Consider the following 22,990-nt stretch of genomic DNA (forward strand, 5'->3'; position numbering starts at 1 on the left):
AACAAATTACGGTAGATTTCATTAGCAAGTAATGATGTATTTAACTCTAGGTTGAAGGTTTCAAACATTGTAACCATTAATGGTGTATTTAACTCTAGGTTGAAGGTTTCAAACATTGATGACTATGTCTTGTCGCTGCTATAGCAAAAAGAAACCATTAATGATGTAACCATATTCTGAAAAGAAATTTATTAGTGTGAAATGAGTTGAGTTTGTTTTCAACCAACTCGCTTACAGTTTGAAGTTTGTTTGTGAAATGTGTAATAGCTTTGATGGTTTGTGTACTGTGAATTGAGTTTAGTTTAGTTTGTTCTCAACCAAATTTGAATCTGTATTACAAGTTAATTTTCGCATAGCTTTGATGGATGTGTAATAAGTTGTGATTAGACTGTGGTGGTTTATGGTTGTAACTTATTACTAGTTCTAATTTTCACCTATTTAACCCCAACCCTCCTTCATTGTATCATATATTCCATCATCTTCTTTCTCTCTTCCTTCATTGTATCATATATTCCATCATCTTCTGTCTCTCTTATGGATCAACCGCTTCCATATAGCCAGTCCTCTAGCTATATGAGCCTTCTGCACAGTCAGAATGACAGTGTTCTCCATTCGAACTTTCCTTTTGAGAGTTCTCCTTCTCCTATCAACATGGGAACAAACGAAATCCCTTCTTTCAGTACCCTACAGTCTGATGCTCCAACTCCACCCGAAGTGAGACCAAAGAGGCGTAGGATAAGGCAGCAATGGACCCCAGCCGATGATGAGGTCCTGATAAGTGCGTGGCTAAACACTTCTAAAGATCCCATTGTAGGAACTGATCAAAGGGGTTTGACGTTCTGGCAACGCGTTGGAGAGTACTACTCCTCAAGTCCGCATGCTAGGGCTACTGGTGACAAGAGAGGGCATCTGAACTGTAAACAAAGGTGGCACAAAATCAATGAACTGACCAACAAATTTGTTGGCGCCTATGCAGCTGCAGAGAGACAACAAAGCAGTGGTCAGAGTGAGAGTGATGTGCTGAAGGTCGCTCATGAAATCTACCACAAGGAAATGAACCTTAAGTTCAACCTTGAGCACGCTTGGTGCATTCTAAGGTATGAACAGAAATGGCAAACACTCAACACTCCTCAAAGCAGTGGCAGTGCAAAGAAGAAATCCTATCCAGAAGTTTCAAGCCCCAATGGTGAGGAAGAAGAGATACGGCCTGAAGGTATCAAGGCTGCTAAAGCAAGAAGGGCTAATGGTGGGAAAGGAAAGGCTGCTGTTCAATATGACCGCATTTGGGAGATCAAGAAGGAGGATTTTGCACAGAAGGAGCTACTGTCAAAGCTAGCAATTCTCGACACTCTGCTTGCTAAAAAAGAACCCCTAACTGAGGCTGAAGAAGCAGTCAAGAATAAGCTACTCCTCCTTATTTGAAAATGTTGTCTGTTTAGGTTGAAGGTTTCAATGTGTTGTCTGTTTGTTTGCTTCTGTTTTTAATGCTTTCTACTTTATCAATGTAGTTCCTTTGCATCTGTTGCTTTGCTTTTGTTTCTCTGTTATAAATGTTATCAGCTTCAATGTATAAATAAATGTTTTCTTTTGGTTCATCTGTTGCTCTGCTTCATCTGTTGCTTTGGTTCTGTTTGTTTTTTACAGGTTAGGGCAGCAATGGGAGTTGATTACAGCTATACACAGCCATCAGAATCCGAGCATTATGATGGGAACACAGAAGAGAGTGCCTACAGTGAAACAGATGAGCTGATTCGTCTTGATCAAGCAGAGCTAAGCTACAATTGCCCTGAGCCGCACCAGTACCCTCCACAACCGGAGGTGGAATTCGGATTCCCCCAGAAGTGCTACTGTGGTGGTGATCCTCTTCTGGAAACCTGTTACACCCGAAATGATCCCGGTAGAAGATTTTACACTTGTGAGAATAGGGATGATGGCGACTGTCATGTTTGGAAGTGGTGGGATGTTGCGGTTATGGAGGAGATGAGAGCAATGGATGGACAGACGCGTGAACTGGCTCAAAAGGTTGATTCTCTTACCCAAATGAGTGACCATGAAACAGAGCAGAAGCTGGCTAACCTAGAGATGATTGTTTCTGAGCTAGGTAACAAGAACCAGAGGTTAACCAATCGCTTTGAAATGGTTCTTGCTGCAGTGGGATTTCTTTTAGTGGTAATAGGTATGGTTCTAATGTTTAAGTAAGTCCATCGTCAAACATGGTTGTAATGTAATGTTTTTAGTGGGATTTCTTGTATTATTATGGCCTTCTTTCTCTCTTGTATTATTATGGCACTCTTTCTAGATTATCAGAACTTTGTATTATTATTATCAATGCAGAACTTTGTATTATTATTATGGCAGTCTTCTAGATAATGGCACTCTTCTTGTCACTCTTGTAATTCTTGTCTTCTTCTCACTCTTGTCTTCTTCTCTTCTTCTCACCCGTGAGTGACTGACTAATATTACACCCGTGAGTGAGTGAGTGAGTATGAGAGAGTAACACATAAAGCCATAACCCGTGAGAATGAATGTGTGTATCACGGGTCTTTGAAACAAATATCTGGACCTTCTAGGCTATAAGTATGAGAGAATTTCTCTAGTTACAAATATACAAATCATCCATCTTCAACATTATTTCAGAGCATTTTTTTTTATTTTTACATTTAAAATGGCATCATCTTCTTCCCATTTTCATTACCACAAAAGCCGTAATGATGATGCTGAATTTGAATCTCTTTTTGACGAATTATTAGAAATTCCCGATGACATTCCCGAACCAAAAATGAGGAAAAAACGTGCTTTTATCGAGAGACACCGGGAAGAAGGAGATATAAAGCTCTGGAATGATTATTTTTCTGAGACTCCTACATACCCTCACAATATATTCCGGCGACGGTTTAGAATGAGCAAGCCATTGTTCATGCGTATTGTCCATCGTCTCTCAACGGAAGTAGAGTATTTTGCTCCAACACAAGATGCAGTCGGAAGGTCAAGTCTATCACCGCTCCAAAAATGCACCGCAGCAATTCGTCAGTTAGCATATGGTGGTGGGGCTGATACGGTAGACGAATATGTCCGATGTGGTGAAACAACAGCTCGAAAATGCTTGCACCAGTTTACCGCCGGAATTATTCACTTGTTTGGCGATGAATTTCTAAGACGGCCTACACCGGAGGATCTTGAGAGACTACTACATATTGGAGAACAACGTGGGTTTCCCGGGATGATTGGAAGCATCGACTGTATGCATTGGGAGTGGAAGAATTGTCCTTCCTCTTGGAAAGGTATGTATTCCCGAGGAACCGATAAACCAACAATTGTGTTGGAGGCCGTAGCTTCTTATGACCTTTGGATATGGCACGCTTTTTTTGGAGGTCCGGGTACTATGAATGATCTTAATATTCTTGAACGATCACCTGTTTTTGATGACATAATTTATGGAAGATCTCCGCAAGTCGACTTCACTGTCAACGGAAGGGAGTACAATTTCGCCTACTATCTCACCGATGGTATTTATCCGGAATGGGCGACATTTATTAAATCTATCCGACTACCACAACAGGAAAAACATAAATTATTTGCTAAAACCCAAGAAAGAATTCGAAAAGATGTTGAGCGTGCCTTTGGAGTCCTGCAAGCCCGATTCGCCGTTATTAAAAATCCATCCCATTTATGGGATAAAAAAAAAATATCAAATATTATGAGAGCATGTATAATACTTCATAATATGATTGTTGAAGATGAACGACGTACAGAGACTGAAGATGAGACGTTCCAAGGTCAAGATACTTCTTTTTGCGTCAAGATCCCGACTGAGCTTTTCACTCCAGGTGATCGTCGAGAAAGAATTAAGGCAAGCCCAGTCCATAAACAATTAAAACTTGATCTGATCGAACATATATGGAATCAATTTGGTGTTTAAATAAATGTATTTTTATTCAAATTTTTAATGTTTTCGAGTTTGTAATTTTTTTTCCTAAGACCACATTTTCATTAGTTATCTATTTTAATGTTATATGTTTTATTATAAACACAATTAATTAACTCAAAAAAAAATTAATCTAAGAACCTCTAAACGTATCTACCAATAATGTTCTGTTTTAATCACGTTTCTTAGCTACGTTTCTTAACCTACACATATTAATAAACTATTCTAAGAACCTTAAATTTTGTTTTAGCAATAAGGATGCTCTAAGGGTTGCTTGATGCAGGAAAATTGATTGCTACATGTTAACAACGACGACCCCCCCCCCCCCCCCCAAGGTCAAAAAGGTTTTCTGATCTTAGCATGGCCATGGATATAATTACGTAGAGTACATGTCAGTTTTTTACCTCTCTTATTTTTATTTCATGATTTCCTTGCCTCCCGTATTTTTGGTATAATTGTGTGGTTTAACTCTGGAGAAGTCACAGTTGATGATGAGAAGTAAGATAACTGATTTCATATAACCTTGGTTTTACACTTTACTTAAGTTACTCCATAAACAAGAGACATAATTTTTCTTTCAGCTGAGGTTGATGATTCTAGCTGCTTAATTTTTGTCAATTCTTTGAGAAAGATTCTAATGACCCCATTTATTACTATCGTTGCAAATAAACTCACCGATTATGTTTTGGGCCTATAAAGCCCATTTAGGACACTCATATAAAGTTAATTAGTCGAAACACGGGAAAGAAGAAAGCCGAAAGCGTCTAGGGTTTCGTTCGTTTCAAGCTCTGGAGCTATTCCTTGGGTTTGTAAAATACGCGATGGAACATTCGGAGCATCATGTCTCGGAGAATCTACTATCAACCACGTCCAGACATGAAACGAAGTCGTCGAACTCGGTAAGAGCATACTCAGACCCACTAATCCCTGATGATCTGCTTGTGGAGATATTCTCTCGAGTCCCAGCAAAGTCTATAGCTAGATTTCGTTGCGTATCGAAATTCTTGGTATCCATACTTGATCAAGCCACAGAGTTGTTTTTGACCAAGTCTTTGACTCGGCCACGGCTCCTTTTCACCGTAAAAGCTACTAATGGCAAGCTGTTGCTTTTCTCTTCACCTCAATCTCATAATCCAGACGATAATTCTTCTCTTGTAGCCACCCCTTATCATACGTCTTTTCCAGAATATATTCCACGTGATTTATTTAGCACAGTATGTGGACTGGTATTGCTTCAGGGATGGAAAGGAAAGAGGCCGGTGATTTGTAACCCTGTCACAGGACAGTTCTTAACGTTACCCAAAGTTTCTCTAAAAGAAAAGAACTTACCCAAAGTGAAAGCTAAGAGTAACCGCACAAAGATTGCAGGAATGTATTTAGGGTATGATCCAATCGGGAAACAGTTCAAAGTGTTGTGTATGACCTCGTCACTTGATGAAAGACCAAACACTCATCTGGTTTTGACATTGAAGTCTGGAAAACGTGTATGGAGAACGATCGAACACGAGTTCCATTTTGAGGAGAACAATAGAATGAGTGGTGAAATATGCATAGACGGTGTTTTGTACGTCGGAGGTGGGTTCGGAGATGCGTTCGGAGACGGGCTATCTTCTAGGATGGTTTGCTTCGACGTTAGGTCTGAAAAGTTCAGCTTTATTAACGCAGATGAAGACATGAAACTAGTGGGTGCTTATGTTGTGGGTGGTTTGACTTTGTTCAACTACAAAGGTAAATTAGGTATACATGAGAACAGATATGACAATAGACTTGTGATGTGGATTCTAGAAGATGCTGGGTATCATAAATGGTCCAAGCATGTCTTCGTATTGTCTCATTCGCATTACGACATAGTCGAACGGAGCATGTTTGTTGGAGTAACTAGTGGTGAAACTGTTGTGTCGGCATCGCACCACAAACCTTTCTACGTTGTATTCTTCAATTTGGAGTCTAAAACTTTTAACAGAGTCTATATTCAGGGACTAGAAGAGTTTAATAAGCATCCGTATGTAACTCTTCACACCTTTGTCGACTATGTTGAGAATATTAAGTCTATGTAAGTTGTGTTCTTTTTTTTGGTGCAACGATAATTATATTACTAGTGACTTTTATTTGGATTCCAACTCTTGTGACATTGTTCCTTTTAATATTGTTTGGATTTCATCTTTATGCTAGTTTTTGATCTGAACTTCATCACCGCGAACATTGAACATATTATTTTGTCTATGTTGTCACTCAGTTGTGAAGAGTTTCGTTGTCTATAAGCACCCATTCTTATGTTTCTTTGTTGTTTATCACTCATTGTTCTCAAAATCGTTGGTTAATTACGATTATAATAACCGTTTTCACAGACACATTCATATGATTGTGAAACAAAAATGGTTTTGACAAGTCAAGTCAATGAGGAGTAGGACTTGAGAGAGAAGTCAGCTGAAATGAATCTAGCATCTTGTTTGTACTCAAGTTGCTTTATAAAGAAAATAAAATAGTTTCATCTTTTTATATCAAGCACAGGTTTTGATTCTAATTTACAGGCATAGACTCATCATGAAAGCTTAAATTCTAATTAAACTATTCTTAAAACATCTAGTAAAATACGTTTATAATCATAAAGCTAAAATAAAAATATGCATACTAATATATTAATAGTTTTTATATATTAAAAGATTTTGAATGACAGTTTTAAAATTTTATTGCATATCGCAAACATACTTTTTATATTATAGTAATTTTAACAAAAAAAGATCTTAACATTTCTAGAATTATTGCATTTTTGAATTCAAACAGACCACATAACTACTAAATATTAAAAATTAAAAACTTCTTCATGTTGATTATATTTTGCTAAAGTTGTAAATATTTACAACCAAAATGTTCACTTAGATTATATTTTAATTAAAAAATATTTGCACACATCACAGATTAAACTCTTGGTTCTTAAGATTAAGCGGAATGAGTATTAATTAGATTTTTCTTTTATTTTTTATTTTGTTTTGTCTCTACCTTTTTTAAAACTATTTTGTAATTTATTGATATGAATAGATAATTTAGTTTATTTCTTTCACCAAATTACGGAGTTAAAGTTTTTGTTAAATAAAAAGTGAAAAAGACACATTTCGTTGTTATTATTTTTTTGTCTTTCCTTTAACAAGGTTCAATGGCACTGCTATCGTATTATTATATATAATGGCAGACTTTTCCTCTACGTCAGATTCTTTTAAATGAATGTGGGTCTCATGTAATTAGCTGGTTTAATCTCTCCTTTGTGGCCTTGGGTTCTCTGGAATTTATGGGAAGCCAGAAATAAGCTTGTGTTTGAGAATAGGACTTTCACAGACCAGGAGATCATCCTCAAGAGTATTAAGGATGCAAAGGAATGGTGTCGCTCGCAAACAGATAACAGAGCCTCAAAGGCTGAAAAAAACAAACGACACAGAAAACATAAAAACTGGTGCAACAGCAGATATAAGTACGTCTCTCATGTAATCCCCCATGTTTAGAACTGTATTGTGTAAAAACCACAGTGATTTCCAATGTCTGAGAATATAACTTTAACAGAAATATTTAACATTCTGGATAGTTTTGCTTACAATGCAATCGAAACTGTGAGCAAGGACTATGGCTGTGTTATGTTCTTTTCTTGGTTGTCGGTACAATGCCTTGGCAAGAGCCTTATTATTATTGCCTCAAACTCCACAGAGCTGAATAACTGATATACCAAAAAAAAACATATACAGTTGTAAAAAAGTTTCATAAAATGTCAAAAGAGTTATTTCTTCTGAAATGGCATGAAGAAATATGTCAGTTCACAATCTCAAGATACCTGCATGGATGTAGCCTTTGTGATCCATCCTAAGACAACTTTTCCACTTCTTTCCAACGGTAAAGACATGAGAACTGGATGCACAGTCTTGTTCCTTCATCTGTGATATTACCACCTGAAAAAGAGTTTGATATGTTCAGTTAAGTGGACATTATCTCAATGCAACTCTTTCACAGAAAAAAACAGATGAATGTTGTAACATACGCTGAATTCACTGTTTGAATTTCGCATCAGAGACTCAAGTCACTCAACGTGGATTAAGAATCTGCAGTTCAATAAGACCAACGTTACCTCACTGCCATTTAAAATATAGCAACGTGAATCTTTTGGTTATTCCTCTAGTTCTAAGGTCTTTCTGCTCAGATAATTAAATCTGAATCAGAGTATCTGCATCACAAATACAAAAAGAGAATAACACAAATCAGAAGGCGCATTTTTATAACCTAAACCACCCAAATTCACGGTCTGGAGCTTACAAATTAAATTCTGGAGCCGCCACGAAGCTATCTAAAACCAAAAGAAATTCAGTCAATGAATAGATTTTCAAAAAATAAATAAATAAAACATAAAGGTCATAGGAATAATATGCGAATGTGTAATCATAGTCATTCGGCAAACTTGTATGTTATCTAATCTGAGATTCATGACAACATAGTATGAAACAACGAAATCAATATTGAGAATCAACGAACAACAGGAAATCCAAAAGAGTTGTTTTAGTCAATAGTAAATCTTGAGGATTTCCATCTTAGGCATATTAATTAGAGAGTTAGGGGTATTGATAAACCTCTGTATCGCCTGATCAAACTCATGACGGATCTTTGAGATGTCGTCCTCTTGTAGAAAATTACGGCACTGTAACAGGGAAAGAGGTTTTGGAGTTTGCTTGGAAGAGAGTCTCGACGAAGCTGGTAGCAACTTATAGATGATGAGACAGAGTGGGAGGTAGAACAAAACAGTAAATAAGGTATTAAAGAGCATATTTGATTGATTGAGAAGAGCTGGGGGTAACAGAGATTACAGAGAAATCGACTTTGTTGAAGACGAAGCGATTGAAAAGATGAAATAATAGTGACGTGACAAAAGGAAGCTTCGCTATTGGTCGATTTAATTAAACGATGTGGATAGCCTAACTGTTGAGATTATTTAGCTTTTAGTATAGTATATATATATATTTTTATAATCCTCAAAGAAAAAAGAAAAAAAAAACAGAAATAGCGCAAAATAAAATCGATCTTTCTCTCTTCTTGGCGGAACAAAAAAAAAGAAGAACGCAGAGAAGAAGAAAGAGAGAGAGAGAGAGAGAGAAGATGGAGAATGCGGCGAGCTTGGCTTCAGGTCCCGACGGAAGGAAACGGCGCGTGAGCTACATTTACGAGCCAGGCATCGGAGAAGGCAATCAACGGGTATCCCAACAGATCAGTACGACTCACAACCTCATCCGCAGCTATCAACTCCACAACGACATGGATATCATCCGCCCTACCCTCGCCAAAGATTCAGATCTCATTCAGTTCCACTCGCCGGAGTACATATCATTCCTCCGCTCAGTCACGCCGGAGTACATCGACGACATGCAGGCTTACAAGTCAGAAAACGTAGACGATACTAGTACCCTCCAGCTCTTCAACTTAGACGAGTCGGACACCCCTCTCTTCCCTGGCCTCATCGATTATTGCCGTCTCTACGCTGGTGGTTCTATCTCCGCCGCCTCCAAACTTAACGGAAACGAAGCTGATATCGCCATCAACTGGTCCGGCGGGATGCACCGTGCCAAGAGAGATGAGGCTTGTGACTTTGGCTACGTCAACGACGTTGTGCTTGGGATCCTCGAGTTGCTCAATGTCTTCAAGGTAACTTCTTCTTTGATTAAGCGTTCGGTTCTTGAAATCTTGATGTTTCTTGATTCGCAAGTAAAAGAGAAGTTTCTAACTTTGCCTCTGGTTCTAAATTTTAGTTTTTTTGACAGCGAGTTCTCTACATAGATATTGGGTACTTCCATGGAGATGCGGTACAAGAAGCATTCGACAAAACTGATAGGGTTATGACTATTTCTTTCCACATGCATGGTGCCCAAAGAAGTGGATACATAACAGACTACGGGGTAGGAAAGGGAGAATACTATTCTCTAAATGCACCACTGAAGTATGGTATGGACGATAAGACTTTGGTCAATTTATTGGTACCTGTTGTCCACAAGGCTATGGAGGTTTATCAGCCTGAAGCAATTGTTCTTCAGTGTGGCCCTGATTCGCTAGCTGATGATGTCTTGGGTGAATTCAACTTGACTGCCAAGGGTCCCGGTACTTGTCTCTCGTACATACGATCATTCAATGTTCCTCTCATGCTCTTGGGTGGTCCAGGTCACAATCTCGGAAATGTTGCCCGTTGCTGGTGCTATGAGGTGTGTATTCAGTAACTTCAACTATTATGTGTGTGTTTTCAATTATAGTCGTACAAGTCTTGTGCTTAGTGCTTTTTCTGGTTCCCTTTGGTGCAGACTGCTGTTGCGGTTGGAAAAGAAATTGACGAAGATCTCGATAACACTGTGTCCGATGCGTGCTTTCACCCAGATTATCAGCTTCGTATCGAGCCGGGCTTCATGGAGAATTTAAACACACGCGAATATATTGCAAACATAAAGTAATCTTCTAATACCTTTTTACTTCATTGCCTAGTTAGTTCAGAAGATGTATCTAGTCATAGAACTCTAGTTAAGACTTAAAATTGTTTGTGCCTTTGATTATAGGAGGACACTACTAAATCAACTTTCTCAAGTGATACACGCACCTAGTGTGCAGTTTCAAGACACTCCACCAATCAGTCAAGTTACAGAAGAAGTAAGAACAATTTATGCATTGTATTACAAATTTTATCAGTTCCGGGTTAGTTCTTTTTACCTACGAGGCCCTTAAGATTCTCATTTCATATCTCTGCAGGCTGAAGAGGACATGGAGACGAGATAAATCCAACGTATATTGGCGGGTAGTGCTAGTTATGAATCAGACTCTGACGAGGACAAGTTTTGTCTCGGTGTTGGTGTCATAGTACAAGGACTCTTCACTTAAATTCCACCTCATTGAGTATTACCAACATGTACGTATAGAGCAATAGGTGTATAAACATAGCACCATTACTATAGATCAACATTGGATTTTTCTTCTGTAACCTTACCATCATTAATGTTGGATACTGTTAAGGCTTTATTTGACGAAAACGTAGAAAGATGTTAGCTTCGTACTTTTCAAAGATCACTTTTATGAGCGTGTAGCTGACTCATGCTGAAAATTACAATCTACAATACACATTAATCAGAGAAAGCTAACAACACCTTGCAATTCTATGGGAGATAGTTTTGGCATACTCATCCCTCTTGGACTTGTGTAACTGCAGAGTCCTAATTAATTTACCTATTTAATATTATTTTGCCATATTTAATTCATATAGCACTTCTATTTTATATAATACATAATATAATTATAGAATTTATAAAAAATAGTAACTTTTTTATTTTCGTATTTTATAATAAAAATTTGGTTAACATTGATTTATTAAAATAATATATTAGTAATTACGAAATTAATTAATATATTATTTTATAAAAAATAAATTCTTAAGATTTTATTAAATTTTTTCAACAGATTTTGTTATAATTTAAAAAATTCAAATTTATAGTTGGTTTATTATTAATTAAATAATCAAATATGTCTCATTAACTAATTCTGTAAATGGTTCTACTAGGACTTGTTAATGGTATATAAAAATAAAATCCTAAATTAATAGATTAGATTAATTTAAATCTTCTTTAAAAAAAATATAATATGAAATTAATGGTAAAATAGTAGAAGTCAATCAAAAAAGTTATATAATACATATATAAGTTTAGAACTTCAATGGGTAAAATCCTATTAGAGATGCCAAGAGAGCCAAATAAAGAAGGCGTATAAAAGCATTGATTCTAACACTCACTAAAAGCATCTTTATTGGTATATTTTAACACATCTTAGGACAATATAATAAAAAGGAAAAATTGAAATAGTGATCAGAGATGTGTATCTCAAGATCTTCCACAAGAATTGTTTTGGTGAGACTATTAGGGTGACATGACACTAAATTTCATTTTTTATTTTATTTTATTAACTTTTCACATTTAAGATATATCTCTCCACTTATCCCATTAAAAATGCTCTAACTAACCCAAAATATTAATTTTTATTGTTAGTCACTGTGTAATAAATTTTAATACTAAAACACCCCTACTAGTGTGATATAATATGCTCTCGCTTCTCATGATCTGATTATTATAGGTGTATATGTATAATCTCCATTAATGTGAGTGAGGTACAAATTTTCCGGCTTTAAGGTAAAACTAGATTTTGATCCGCGCTTTTGAAGCGCGGGATATTTTAATATGAAAATTTCACTAATAATTTAACAAATATTTTGGTAATTTTTAAAGAGTGTGTATTTAAAATATTTTTGCATTTAAATCAGTATTTTTAAATTCAACCCGATTGTAATTATACCGGTTAATCCGGAGATCTGACAATTCAATTTATGTTTTTAAAATATTCATATTAAAAAATCACTAAAACCCGAGACTAACCAATTGAACTGATGGATGACCGATATGTAATCTAATTGGATTTAAATTGTAATAGTTTCATAATTTGTAATCTTATAATCGAAATTTTAAAGTTCACTATTTTGCAATTTATGAAATTATGATGTTTCTACAAAATTTTAAAGAGAAAATGATAGATATAAAATAATTGAGATTAATTATTATATTATTTGGAAACATTGATAGTAGTATAAAAATATATTGTTTGGAAACATTGATAGTAGTATAAAGAAATAAGTATATTGTTTGGAAACGTTGATAGTAGTATAAAGAAATAAGTATATTGTTTGGAAACATGGATAGTAGTATAAATAAAGAAACATTAGTGATTTAATGTATGTTTAACTATAAAGTATAAAGGTGTATTTAATTTAAAAACTTACAAAATAAATGTTAGGTCCAACAGAATGTTTCTGTTTTAATAAGATAGATTTAGGGGGGGGTTATTGAAACTAAAATTTGTGTGGAGTTTTAGAATTTTACAAGTTAATAAGAGGTTTTTTAAAGTTGAGTAGATTTGATGAATTGGTGCCAAAAATTTTGTATAAATTATCATTGATTGTTATTGATTATCATGAATTTCCATATATAACTTTCTTTCTCCAAAACTTTCCTTCTAATATATATATATATGTGTGTGTGTGTGTGTTTTTCTAAAAAACACTTTTTGTGAAATATAGTTATTTGATACTAAAGTAAAATTTTGCTTTATAATAATGATAGTCTTGCTTAACTTTTATTTATATTCTTATGTTTAATATATATATATATATGTGTGTTCTAAAAAAAAATTCGTGAAATATAGTTATTTGATACTAAAGTAATTTTTTGATTTTAATAATGATTGTCTTGCTTAATTTTTATTTATATTCTTATGTTTAATACAAAACTATGAATTTTCTCATAATGTTGTCTCAAATGATTTTGTTATCATTTTCTTTCTTTTACTATCATTCACTTAACAGTAAAAATGTAATACAAAACTTTTATATTTGTGTGTATGTGTGTTTTAATTTCATAGATTTTAAGAATCTTATGAGTGTACATGGTATTTCCAAAGTTGAGTATTATGAGTAAAACTAAAGAAAATCCATGTCCCAATAACAAGAAACTTTAATATAATTACAAAATCTATAAAAGCTAAACTTTTTGAATAACAAGAGATTTATATAGAATTTAAAAGTCCATAAACCAATAACAAATGATTTTAATAAGATTGTTAAAATCCACATACCAATAATAATGGATTCTCTAAATTTTCTAAATCAATTAAAATTCAACCACCAATAACCCCCCTTAATTTCCATCAATGTAACCTTGAAGGCCTTATCTTATGGATCTTGGCAGCACCAACAAGACTTACATCAATGTTAGTGCTGAATTACATCCTTTCTTGATTGTTTCCTTGTCATGGTTTAAATCAAATGTTTGTTTGAACCTTGTTTTTCTTTTCTTTTCTTTTGCTTTTTTTCAGAAAGATCCTATTGAACCACAGTGTTACAATGAGCTTCGCGACAAAGATACTATCAAGTTTGGTAACAGCAAGAAAGATACTATCAAGTTTGGTAACAGCAGGTATGCTACTGAAGAACATTGCAATTTTTCCGCTTATTAATTATGAATAATGATCGTGTCTGTTCTCTTTTAATTTTAATCAATCTTTGCTTGTTTGTGTGTATATTGTTTTGGTTAACTCAGTGCTCCTAGGCATCTAGAATCACTTTTCCAGCGGCCATATCTAGAATCACTTGTTCGAAGCTGCTTATCTTTTTGATATTATAAACAAATAGTTTATCTGCAGGCTTATCCAGATCTTGGGCACTCAATCACTAATAAAGAGCTTGAGTTTCTGGAGCCATGGATCAAACTACGAATGAAGAGTTCTTCTTCTTTGTCGTCTTCTTGAAAGCTTTGAGACGGTAGTGTTTGCCCAACTACTTCAGTTATCTATTTACTTCTACTATAAATGCATCTTTAGAAGACTGTGTAAGTTTGATTGAACATATGGAATTTGGTATCAATTATCGACATACTCTATTTCTCAAAAATTAATCAACATACTCTAAATGAAACTTTTGACGATAACCACCACCATACGTCCTTGTGTTTGATGCCAATGCTAAAACGTGTAATCCAATCAAACAATAATGAGCTTAGAGAGAGAGAAGATAAAAATCTCAAGGAAGCAAGCGGAGAAAGAGCATCACTGATAAAGTAAACAAAATTTATACAGCAAAGAATAAAACATGCATGAAAAAAATTGAAATACACAAACAACTTGAAAACGAGAAATATGTGAAAGCCTTTACATACACATTTATTACATAAACTCCAAATTCTCCACGTAGCCTATCAATGTGTTTATAAAATGATCCTTCTTACCCTCTTCAACTTCAAGTCCCTCAACTTTGACTCTTGTAGAAGTCATACTCTCCACATTGTTGAAGAGAAGGAAGTACCAGTTTACAGGGCGGAAGGGGTATGACGAGTATACAATTTCACCTCTACCAGTCACTCCAACAAACTTGGTATGCTTGACCATCTCTTTATCCAAAGGAGACAATGCGTAATCCAGCTTGCACCAGTTATGATTTCTAGCATCTTCTAGAACCCACAGCACAAGTCTTGTCCCATATATATCATCCTTCTTATGATGTATACCTAATTTACCTCTGTAATTAAAAAGTTCCAAAGAATCCAACTCACATGCACGCTTTTGTTCCATGTTAATAAAGCCGAACTTCTCAGACCTAACGTCGAAGCAAACTATAACAGTAGATTTCTCCATCTTAGCTTCAAAATACAAAACACCATTTATACATATATCAGTAGTTCTACCAAGGGTCGTCTCAAAATGGAACTTGCATTCGACCATTCTCCATAAAAGCTTTCCAGATTCCAACGTCAAGACCTGATAAGTATTGGGTCTTTCATCACGTGACGAGGTTATACACAACACTTTAAACCGTTTTCCGATCGGATCATACCCAAAATACAATCTTTCAAACACTACAGGGTTACCATTGGGTAAGATGTTTTCTTTAAGAACATTCGGTAAGGTTAGAAAATCTCCAGTGGCAGGGTTACAAATCACCCGCATCTGCCGAGGTAATACCAACCTACAGAGTGTGCTAGGGTTATCAAATGAAATCTTTTCTGGAAAGATCATAGGCGTTTGATAAGGGGTGGCTACAAGAGAAGAGTTATCGTTTGGATTATGAGGCTGAGGTGAAGAGCAGAAGAACAACTTTTCATCAACTTCTAAGGCGAAAAGGAACCGTCCACGAGTCAAAGACTTAGTAAGAAACAAGTAATTGAAATCAGGACGGCGAAGGATGGACCCCAAGAATTTCGATACGCAACGAAACCTAGCTATAGACTTTGCCGGGACTCGAGAGAATATCTCCATAAGCATATCATCAGGGATTGGTGGGACTGAGTATTCTCTTACCGAGTTTGCTGATTGTGTTTCATGTCCGGATGTGGTTAATACTAGACCCTCCGAGGACTGCTGCTCCATATTTTTCATCGCTGGTGGATTTTACAAACCCTAGAATAGCTTCAGTGCTTAAGACGAACGAAACCGTAGACTTGACTAAACTTTATATGTAACATTCCTTTTTTATTTATATGCAACATTCCTTTTTCTAATATATATGCAACATTCCTAAATGGGCTGTATTAGGGCCGAAACATAGTCGGTGAATTTAGAGCTTTTAAGAATCTTTTCACTAAAGTTGTGTAATGTACGTATTACTTAGGCTTAAGTCTATTGTATCCAAAGGTTTGTTGGTATCCTCTAGCAAGGAGTATTTGATCCATTGTATCTAAGGGTTTGTTGGTATCCTCTAGCTAGGAGTATTTGATCCTATTGTAAACTATTATCTAGCACACTGATTTGGTGTAGCTAGAGACTCTTTGATCTAGTGGATTTTGGGAGCCGAAGTTCTCCCACGAGACGTACCGTGCCGAAGGCCGGGAACTCGTTAAATCTTGTGTGTCTTTATATTCAGTACTAGACCTAGATCAAGTTAACTTCTAACCTAAGTAACCTAAGCTAATAATCTCTACATTTTCTCCGGTGATATAAGAAGCATCGTCAGAGGCCAAGAAATCTGTTGTGGTGGCCATGTCATCTGTTGTCCCCAGCCTGTTGAGCAGAGTTTTCTCCTCATTGTCTCTCCTCTGTGAAATGAAAAACACACATCAAAATCATGATGAGAAGAAAAACTTAACATTATTTGATAACAACACAAGACAGTTTCTTTAAAAAACAAATCACGTCAGAGTTTCGGGTGATAAAAGAGGCAAAGTGTGTTGGCACAACCACAGGAGCTACTGCGTTCACTCTTGCCTTCAAGCCATTTTTTCTTTTCTTTTCTTAGTTTCAAAGTTATTGACAGTGATATATACATATATAGATTCATGGATTAGGTTAGAGATGCTAAGTTGGTCCTCTTTGCACAAAAGGTAAACATTGTACCCATACCTGTAATCTCTGAAGACAAGAAGAACATTGATTACTTAAAAGTTAATCCTTTTGTTCTAGTCTTATTTGGTGTCTAGACTCTGCTTCGACTTCTTTTTGGTTACCGAATCATTTATCTTGTTGATGAATCCATTCTATTTTATTGTACTGATTTGAAATTTTTAGTCTAGCGTAACATAACTAAGAACAAGTAATAATAAAAGAAAAAACTTTAAGAACAAAACTAGATTATATTATAAAGAATCAAAACAGTAAAAAATGAATATTATTAGAAGCTGAAACCCAAAAGTTTAATATATAGGAAAGCCTTGAACGCACTTACATAAACTTCATATTCTCAACATAGTCTAGAAAGGTGCCAGGAGTTGTAAACTGATCCTTAAACTCTTCTAGTCCCTGAATATAGACCCTTTTAAAACTTTTCGACTCCAAACTGTAGAAGGAAACGTAGAAAAGTTTTGATAGTTGGTCGTTTACTGTCCACACAACTTCACCTGTACTAGTCATTCCAACAAACCTGTTATATTCGACTAGCTTGGAACACGAAGGAGACAATGCATAGCTATGCTTGGACCATTTATGATTTCCTGCATCTTCCAGAACCCACAGCACAAGTTCTTTACAAACCAAATTATTTGAATCCCTGTAATGTATACCTAATTTACCTTTGTAGTTGAACAAAGTCAAAGAATAGTACCCTAGTTCCATGTCTTTATCTGTGCTAATAAAGCTGAACTTTTCAGACCTAACGTCAAAGCAAACTATTCCGAACGAAGCTGATCCGAAGTACAAAACACCGTTTATGCAGATTTCACCTCTCATTCTATAGTTCTTCCCAAAATGGAACTTGGGTTTGATCGTTCTCCATACACGTTTTCCAGACTTCAATGTCAAAACCTGATGGGTGTTTGGTCTTTCATCACGTGACGAGGTCATACACAACACTTTGAACTGTTTCCCGATTGGATCATACCCTAAATACATTCCTTCAATCTCTGCTCGGTTTCTCTTGGCTTCCACTTTGGGCAAGTTCTTTTCTTTTAGAAGAACTTTGGGTAAGGTTAAGAACTGTCCTGTGACAGGGTTACAAATCACCCGCACCTTTATTTTCCAATATTCCTGAAGCAATACCAATCCACAAACTGTGCTACACATATCAGATGGAAAATATTCGGGAAAAGACGTATGATATGGAGTAGCTACAAGACAAGAGTTATCGTCTGGATTATGAGGCTGAGGTGTAGAGTAGAGCAACAACTTTCCCTTAGCTTTCACGGTGAAAAGGAGACGTGGACGAGTCAAAGACTTGGTCAAAAACAACTCGGTGAAATCATGACGACGAAGGATCGATGCCAAGTATTTAGATACGCATCGAAACCTAGCTATAGACTTTCCCGGGACTCGAGAGAATACCTCGACAATCAGATCGTTAGGGATTGGTGGTTCTGAGAACTGCGTTTCACTTCTGGACGTTGTTGATGATAGATTCTCCGAGATCTGCTGTTCCATCGCTGATGGATTTTACAAAACCTAGATTAGCTTCAGAGCTTACCACTAACGAAACCCTAGACTTCGGGTTAGCTTCCACTTTTTTTTGTCAACATATACAAGATTCCTAAATGGGCTTGGGCCATAGTATTATTTAGTGTCATAAATAGGGGGAAGATGGGGCATCAAAAGAAAAGAAAACAACATAGGTAATCTAGTAGTGCGTTGATTCTCGAATGTGGTTTGTCTTTTATCAAAGAAATTGTCTTCTTGTAGCTTGTCATTGAACATAATCTTTGGTAGATTAGATATGTTCCATTTACTACTAATTCAAAATGAGAAATTAAAGTATCCCACATCACATGATCATACAACAGTAACAAATGTATGGTTTTTTTCTTGTACATCATCAAAAAGTTTTATTGATATATGAATAATTATTACTAGTTGGGGATTTTGATTCAGAGCCTGGAGGGCATTCCTCCGGCGACCACTAAGGTTTCACCGGTGATGTAAGAAGCATCATCAGAAGCCAAGAAAGCGGTTGCAGCGGCCATGTCATCCGTTGTTCCCAGTCTGTTGAGCAGAGTTTTCTCCTCATTGGCTCTTCTCTGTGAAATGAAAAACACACATCAAAATCATGGATGAGAAGAAAAACTTAAACATTATTTGATTACAAACAAACAAACAAACAAACAAACAAACAAACAAACAAACCACTTCAGAGTTCCGGGTGATGAAAGAAGCAAAGTGTGTTGGCACAACACCAGGAGCTACTGCGTTCACTCTTGTGTCCGGTCCCATCTCAGCAGCAAGTGCCTTAAGAAATAAACAGGTGACCAGTGAGTAAGAAATGTTGAACCACCACCATCACCATAAGTGAAAGAAAAGAAGAATATATTTAAGGGTTTATAAAATCATGACACCTTGGTTAGTCCGAGAAGAGCTGTTTTAGTAACTCCATACATTGCCGTTGGTACTTGCGGTTGAAACGCAGCAATGGAGGTTATGAAGATTACAGAAGAACCCTTCTCTAAGTGAGGAGCCATATCCTGGTTTTGATAAGAAATAACCATTGCAAATGTCAAGTTACTTTGAGTACATGAGTCAGAAAGATGTCAGATTTTTATTCTCTAGGAAAAAAAAACTATTTGTCTTTAAGCAGAATGATTAGTGGTTACCTGGAGGAGAAGGATAGATGATTTGACATTGACTTCCCAAAGCTTGTCAAGAGCAGATTCTTGAGTAGATAAGATTGGGTCAGTAGATGGATTCACCGCTGCATTACACACAACAATATCTATCTTCCCATATCTCTGAAACACAAGCCAAAGGAAAGCTGATTTATGAATAAAACACCAATGAAAGATTAATTAAAAAAAGGTATGTCTTCACATCTTACTTGAACTGTCTTTTGGACGAGAATCTGGCGATGTTGAGCATTAGAGACATGACAAACGATTCCAAATGCATCAATCCCCTGAGCTTTAAGCTTCTCTACCGCCTCATCCACATTTCTCTGCACACAATTTAATTGAAGAACTCAAATTTAATTATTGAAATAAGAGCTTCTAACTTGGATTCACTCATGCAAAGCAAACAAAAAAAACATTCATCCAGAAAGTCAAATCCTAGAAAAAAAGGTGGAAGCTGTCGATGATTCATAGGTAGAAAAAACAGAGAATTGGAGGAGGACCTGTTTGCGAGAGGAGACGACGACAGAAGCGCCTTCGAGGCCAAGCCGCTCAACGATACCGAAGCCTATCCCTTGCGTCGATGCCGTCACGATCGCTACTTTACCTTGGAGTCTTTTTGGCACCTTCTTCTTCTCCATTTTTTTTTCCGATTTGATTCCTTTTATACACACGTCTGGATCTCTTGACTCGTTCTTTACAGATTTTCTTTCAATTTTCTTACATAGAAACACGCAAGTACAAGTCTTCAGTGAGAATGCAGAAATGGTCGGAGTTTAGTAGTCAAGAGTGTTACGACTCTTCAAGCTTATCATTAACAATTTTCTAATATGATTAGTGAAGATACATATTATTATAAAAAAGAGTTTTTTTCTTAAAATATTATTATATCTTATCTTTTATGAAATGTTTTTTTTTCTTTAATCCTGATTAATTTTTTTGAAATAGAGCTTCAAAAGATTATATAGCATTTAGAAAATAATAATAATATGATGTCATATTATAGCACTATTGTTTCTACTGTGTAAATTACAAAATGCGAAGTCATTGAAACGGAAGAGTGAAGATGACATGTTATTTGGTATAAGGATGCAGACCGTTGCTGCAAAGCCAAGAAGAGAGCTGGAGAGTGCAAGCGATGACGTCGCTTTGAACGGGATTGATGAGGTAAGGAATCTGGTTTGAGACAGAGATGTTTACCACCAGGTTTCTGTAGATGTCTTCGTGTGTTAGTGAACCAGTGATGGCCGATGGGGGGACCAAGATCATGAGGCGTTTATTGGATAAAATTAAGAAAGGTAATTATTAAATAGGATAACGGAAGTACAACGTCCGACCTTAGCTCAGTTGGTAGAGCGGAAGACTGTAGTCTGTGACAGCAAATCTTTAGGTCGCTGGTTCGATTCCGGCAGGTCGGATTTATTTTTTCTATTTTCTTTTTCAAGCTAAGCTAAAATCTTTTTAAAGAAAACAAAATATCAGAGAACCATCCACGTGTCCCATCATATATCTAAACCGAACCGCCTTCTTTTGTAGCCCATAAAGCAAAGGGCCCCTCCTAAATTCCCAATCTCATCTCTCCAACATCCACGGAAACAAACCCTAATCAACGACGATGATGCTCAGGCAAGCCGCGAAGAACGCTCTAGGCCTTACGTCGCGCCAATCGACCCCGTGGTCCGTCGGTATCTTCCGATCGTACCACGAGAACGTCATCGACCACTACGATAACCCCCGCAACGTCGGGTCTTTCGACAAGAACGATCCCAGCATCGGCACGGGTCTCGTCGGAGCTCCCGCGTGCGGTGATGTGATGAAGCTGCAGATCAAGGTCGATGAGAAGACTGGTCAGATCGTCGATGCTCGTTTCAAGACCTTTGGCTGTGGCTCCGCTATCGCGTCTTCGTCTGTCGGTATGTTTTCAATTAGGGTGTTTTGATTAGTTGTTCTGAAATTGATTAGTTTTTTGATAGAATTAGGTTTCATGTTGATTGGTTATTGTTGAATTAGGTTTGCAATTGATTGGGTCTTGATGAATTAGGTTTCAAATTGATTGGTTCTTGTGGAGGTGGTGTTCGAATTAGGGCATGAGTAAGAACTAATACATTTGTCGGATCATGTAATGAGATGTATCCTTGTGAAGTGTTTTTATTTATCAATGATTTATTTGTTATGGTTCTTGTGCGTGGTAGCAACTTGTTGTATCCTCTCTATTGTCATGTCTGATTCTGTTTTGAGGTTTATATTTTTTCTAATATTTGATTGGTTTTAATATTTTCAGCCACTGAATGGGTGAAAGGCAAAGCTATGGAGGAAGTTCTGACCATCAAGAACACGTAAGTTACCCTTTGTTTGTCTCTTACAAGTTACGAATGTTGTTATGATATGTTGTCGTAGACACTACCTAAGACAAAGGTGATTTTGTCTTCATGTTCGTGTCTTGAAGGCATTAACATGTAGTATGTTTTGGGTTTTTGCATTACTTGAACTTGGGATGTCTTTACTCTTCTTTGACTGTTAATATGCGGCCAGTTATCTTGACTATTATTTTGTATCTCAATATCTGAAACCCTGAATTGAATGTGTGGTATCCTTTTTTGTGACATAATTTTGCTAGCGAAATCGCCAAGCATCTTTCTCTCCCACCAGTGAAGCTCCATTGCAGTATGCTAGCCGAGGACGCCATCAAGGCAGCTGTGAAAGACTACAAGGAGAAGCGAGTGAAAACAAACGGTGCTGCAGCAGTAGCAGCAGCTGGAGAAACCGCGCAGGCTTGATTTTCCTCTGCTGATGTTTTTATACCATGACGTGTATATGATGGTACAAACAGGAGATGTGTAAGAGAAGACTACGTGCAACCTATGGTATAATCTCTGAAGGGTTAAGTCTAGGAATATTATGAATAAACTCTGTTTGACAAATACATCTGAGATGTAAGCTGTTTGATGTTTTGTTATGGTTTTCCTTCCTTTGTGAGATTTATTATCTATTAAAGACAAGTCAGCAATTACTTTTTTCTGTCTATCTACGGATCTAATGGCTTTCCATGAATTAAATATACAAAGAGCGAGGTGCAAAAATGAAGATACTGAGAAATCAAAATCACAGAAAATTGCATTTTTGTTCCATCTCTGTAGCATTTCCCCTTTTAACCATGACCACTTTTTCTATATAAACTACTCACACTGTTACATATCCAATTGCATTTTTGTGACGGGCCTTTACGTTGATTAGCTAAAGGAAGTGTCCATAATTGTATCGAACAGAAAATACTCATATTATTCGTATCAAATAACTACCGGCTGTTCCTTTTATTACTCAACACAAGTGCTCAAACAAACTTTTGTTCTGAACTATTTGCTAACATACTAAAAACACTTTCTAAATTGTGATCTGAGTCTTGTTCAATGAGACAAACTCTGGTTTGCTTGAACGGTGGCAGGTTTCATGG

General features: G+C 36.3%; 9 protein-coding genes, 1 long non-coding RNA gene and 1 other non-coding gene across 13 annotated transcripts; 7 read left to right on the forward strand and 4 right to left on the reverse strand.

Moving 5' to 3' along the window:
* The first annotated feature begins 573 nt into the window (after positions 1–573).
* Positions 574–1,422, forward strand: LOC108851034 (glutathione S-transferase T3-like). The gene has a single exon (XM_018624468.1). The coding sequence runs from the start codon at positions 574–576 to the stop codon at positions 1,420–1,422; it is 849 nt and encodes a 282-aa protein (XP_018479970.1).
* Positions 1,423–1,622: 200 nt separating this feature from the next.
* On the forward strand, positions 1,623–2,360 carry LOC108851033 (uncharacterized protein At4g04775-like). Its single transcript, XM_018624467.2, has one exon. The coding sequence runs from the start codon at positions 1,657–1,659 to the stop codon at positions 2,197–2,199; it is 543 nt and encodes a 180-aa protein (XP_018479969.1). The 5' UTR covers positions 1,623–1,656; the 3' UTR covers positions 2,200–2,360.
* Positions 2,361–2,665: 305 nt separating this feature from the next.
* On the forward strand, positions 2,666–4,427 carry LOC108819976 (uncharacterized). Its single transcript, XM_018592978.2, has 3 exons — positions 2,666–3,506; positions 3,738–3,827; positions 4,405–4,427. Exons 1-3 carry the CDS (start codon positions 2,666–2,668, stop codon positions 4,425–4,427), a joined length of 954 nt encoding a protein of 317 aa, XP_018448480.2.
* A 250-nt stretch (positions 4,428–4,677) lies between these two features.
* On the forward strand, positions 4,678–6,083 carry LOC108819977 (putative F-box protein At1g53360). The gene has a single exon (XM_018592979.2). It carries the CDS (start codon positions 4,747–4,749, stop codon positions 5,980–5,982), a length of 1,236 nt encoding a protein of 411 aa, XP_018448481.2. The 5' UTR covers positions 4,678–4,746; the 3' UTR covers positions 5,983–6,083.
* A 913-nt stretch (positions 6,084–6,996) lies between these two features.
* Positions 6,997–8,810, reverse strand: LOC108820750 (uncharacterized). 3 transcript variants are annotated; one of them, XR_001944363.2, is made up of 6 exons: positions 8,533–8,810; positions 8,222–8,252; positions 7,950–8,132; positions 7,746–7,860; positions 7,513–7,631; positions 6,997–7,336 (listed from the first exon to the last, which is right to left on the reverse strand). It is a non-coding gene; the product is annotated as an uncharacterized LOC108820750 (long non-coding RNA). The 3 variants fall into 3 exon arrangements; XR_001944362.2 differs by having other exon boundaries at positions 6,997–7,424; positions 8,533–8,809; XR_008937498.1 differs by having other exon boundaries at positions 6,997–7,631; positions 8,533–8,809.
* A 160-nt stretch (positions 8,811–8,970) lies between these two features.
* Positions 8,971–10,949, forward strand: LOC108821364 (histone deacetylase 7). Its single transcript, XM_018594404.2, has 5 exons — positions 8,971–9,598; positions 9,715–10,149; positions 10,246–10,388; positions 10,495–10,585; positions 10,685–10,949. The coding sequence occupies exons 1-5, from the start codon at positions 9,056–9,058 to the stop codon at positions 10,709–10,711; spliced, it is 1,239 nt and encodes a 412-aa protein (XP_018449906.1). The 5' UTR covers positions 8,971–9,055; the 3' UTR covers positions 10,712–10,949.
* Positions 10,950–14,618: 3,669 nt separating this feature from the next.
* On the reverse strand, positions 14,619–16,000 carry LOC108821733 (putative F-box protein At1g53360). The gene has a single exon (XM_018594721.2). It carries the CDS (start codon positions 15,896–15,898, stop codon positions 14,690–14,692), a length of 1,209 nt encoding a protein of 402 aa, XP_018450223.2. The 5' UTR covers positions 15,899–16,000; the 3' UTR covers positions 14,619–14,689.
* Positions 16,001–17,097: 1,097 nt separating this feature from the next.
* Positions 17,098–18,472, reverse strand: LOC108819978 (putative F-box protein At1g53360). The gene has a single exon (XM_056991864.1). The coding sequence runs from the start codon at positions 18,365–18,367 to the stop codon at positions 17,177–17,179; it is 1,191 nt and encodes a 396-aa protein (XP_056847844.1). The 5' UTR covers positions 18,368–18,472; the 3' UTR covers positions 17,098–17,176.
* Positions 18,473–18,641: 169 nt separating this feature from the next.
* LOC108822229 (short-chain dehydrogenase/reductase SDRA) lies at positions 18,642–20,353 on the reverse strand. Its single transcript, XM_018595261.2, has 6 exons — positions 20,043–20,353; positions 19,749–19,865; positions 19,528–19,662; positions 19,273–19,398; positions 19,064–19,165; positions 18,642–18,957 (listed from the first exon to the last, which is right to left on the reverse strand). Exons 1-6 carry the CDS (start codon positions 20,178–20,180, stop codon positions 18,808–18,810), a joined length of 768 nt encoding a protein of 255 aa, XP_018450763.1. The 5' UTR covers positions 20,181–20,353; the 3' UTR covers positions 18,642–18,807.
* Positions 20,354–20,871: 518 nt separating this feature from the next.
* TRNAY-GUA (transfer RNA tyrosine (anticodon GUA)) lies at positions 20,872–20,957 on the forward strand. Its single transcript is given in 2 exon segments — positions 20,872–20,908; positions 20,922–20,957. It is a non-coding gene; the product is annotated as a tRNA-Tyr (tRNA).
* A 116-nt stretch (positions 20,958–21,073) lies between these two features.
* Positions 21,074–22,563, forward strand: LOC108822231 (iron-sulfur cluster assembly protein 1). The gene is made up of 3 exons (XM_018595264.2): positions 21,074–21,452; positions 21,821–21,875; positions 22,157–22,563. Exons 1-3 carry the CDS (start codon positions 21,155–21,157, stop codon positions 22,314–22,316), a joined length of 513 nt encoding a protein of 170 aa, XP_018450766.1. The 5' UTR covers positions 21,074–21,154; the 3' UTR covers positions 22,317–22,563.
* The last annotated feature ends 427 nt before the right edge of the window (positions 22,564–22,990 follow it).

Source organism: Raphanus sativus, chromosome 8 (genome assembly GCF_000801105.2).
Source record: "Raphanus sativus cultivar WK10039 chromosome 8, ASM80110v3, whole genome shotgun sequence".
NCBI lineage: Eukaryota > Viridiplantae > Streptophyta > Magnoliopsida > Brassicales > Brassicaceae > Raphanus > Raphanus sativus.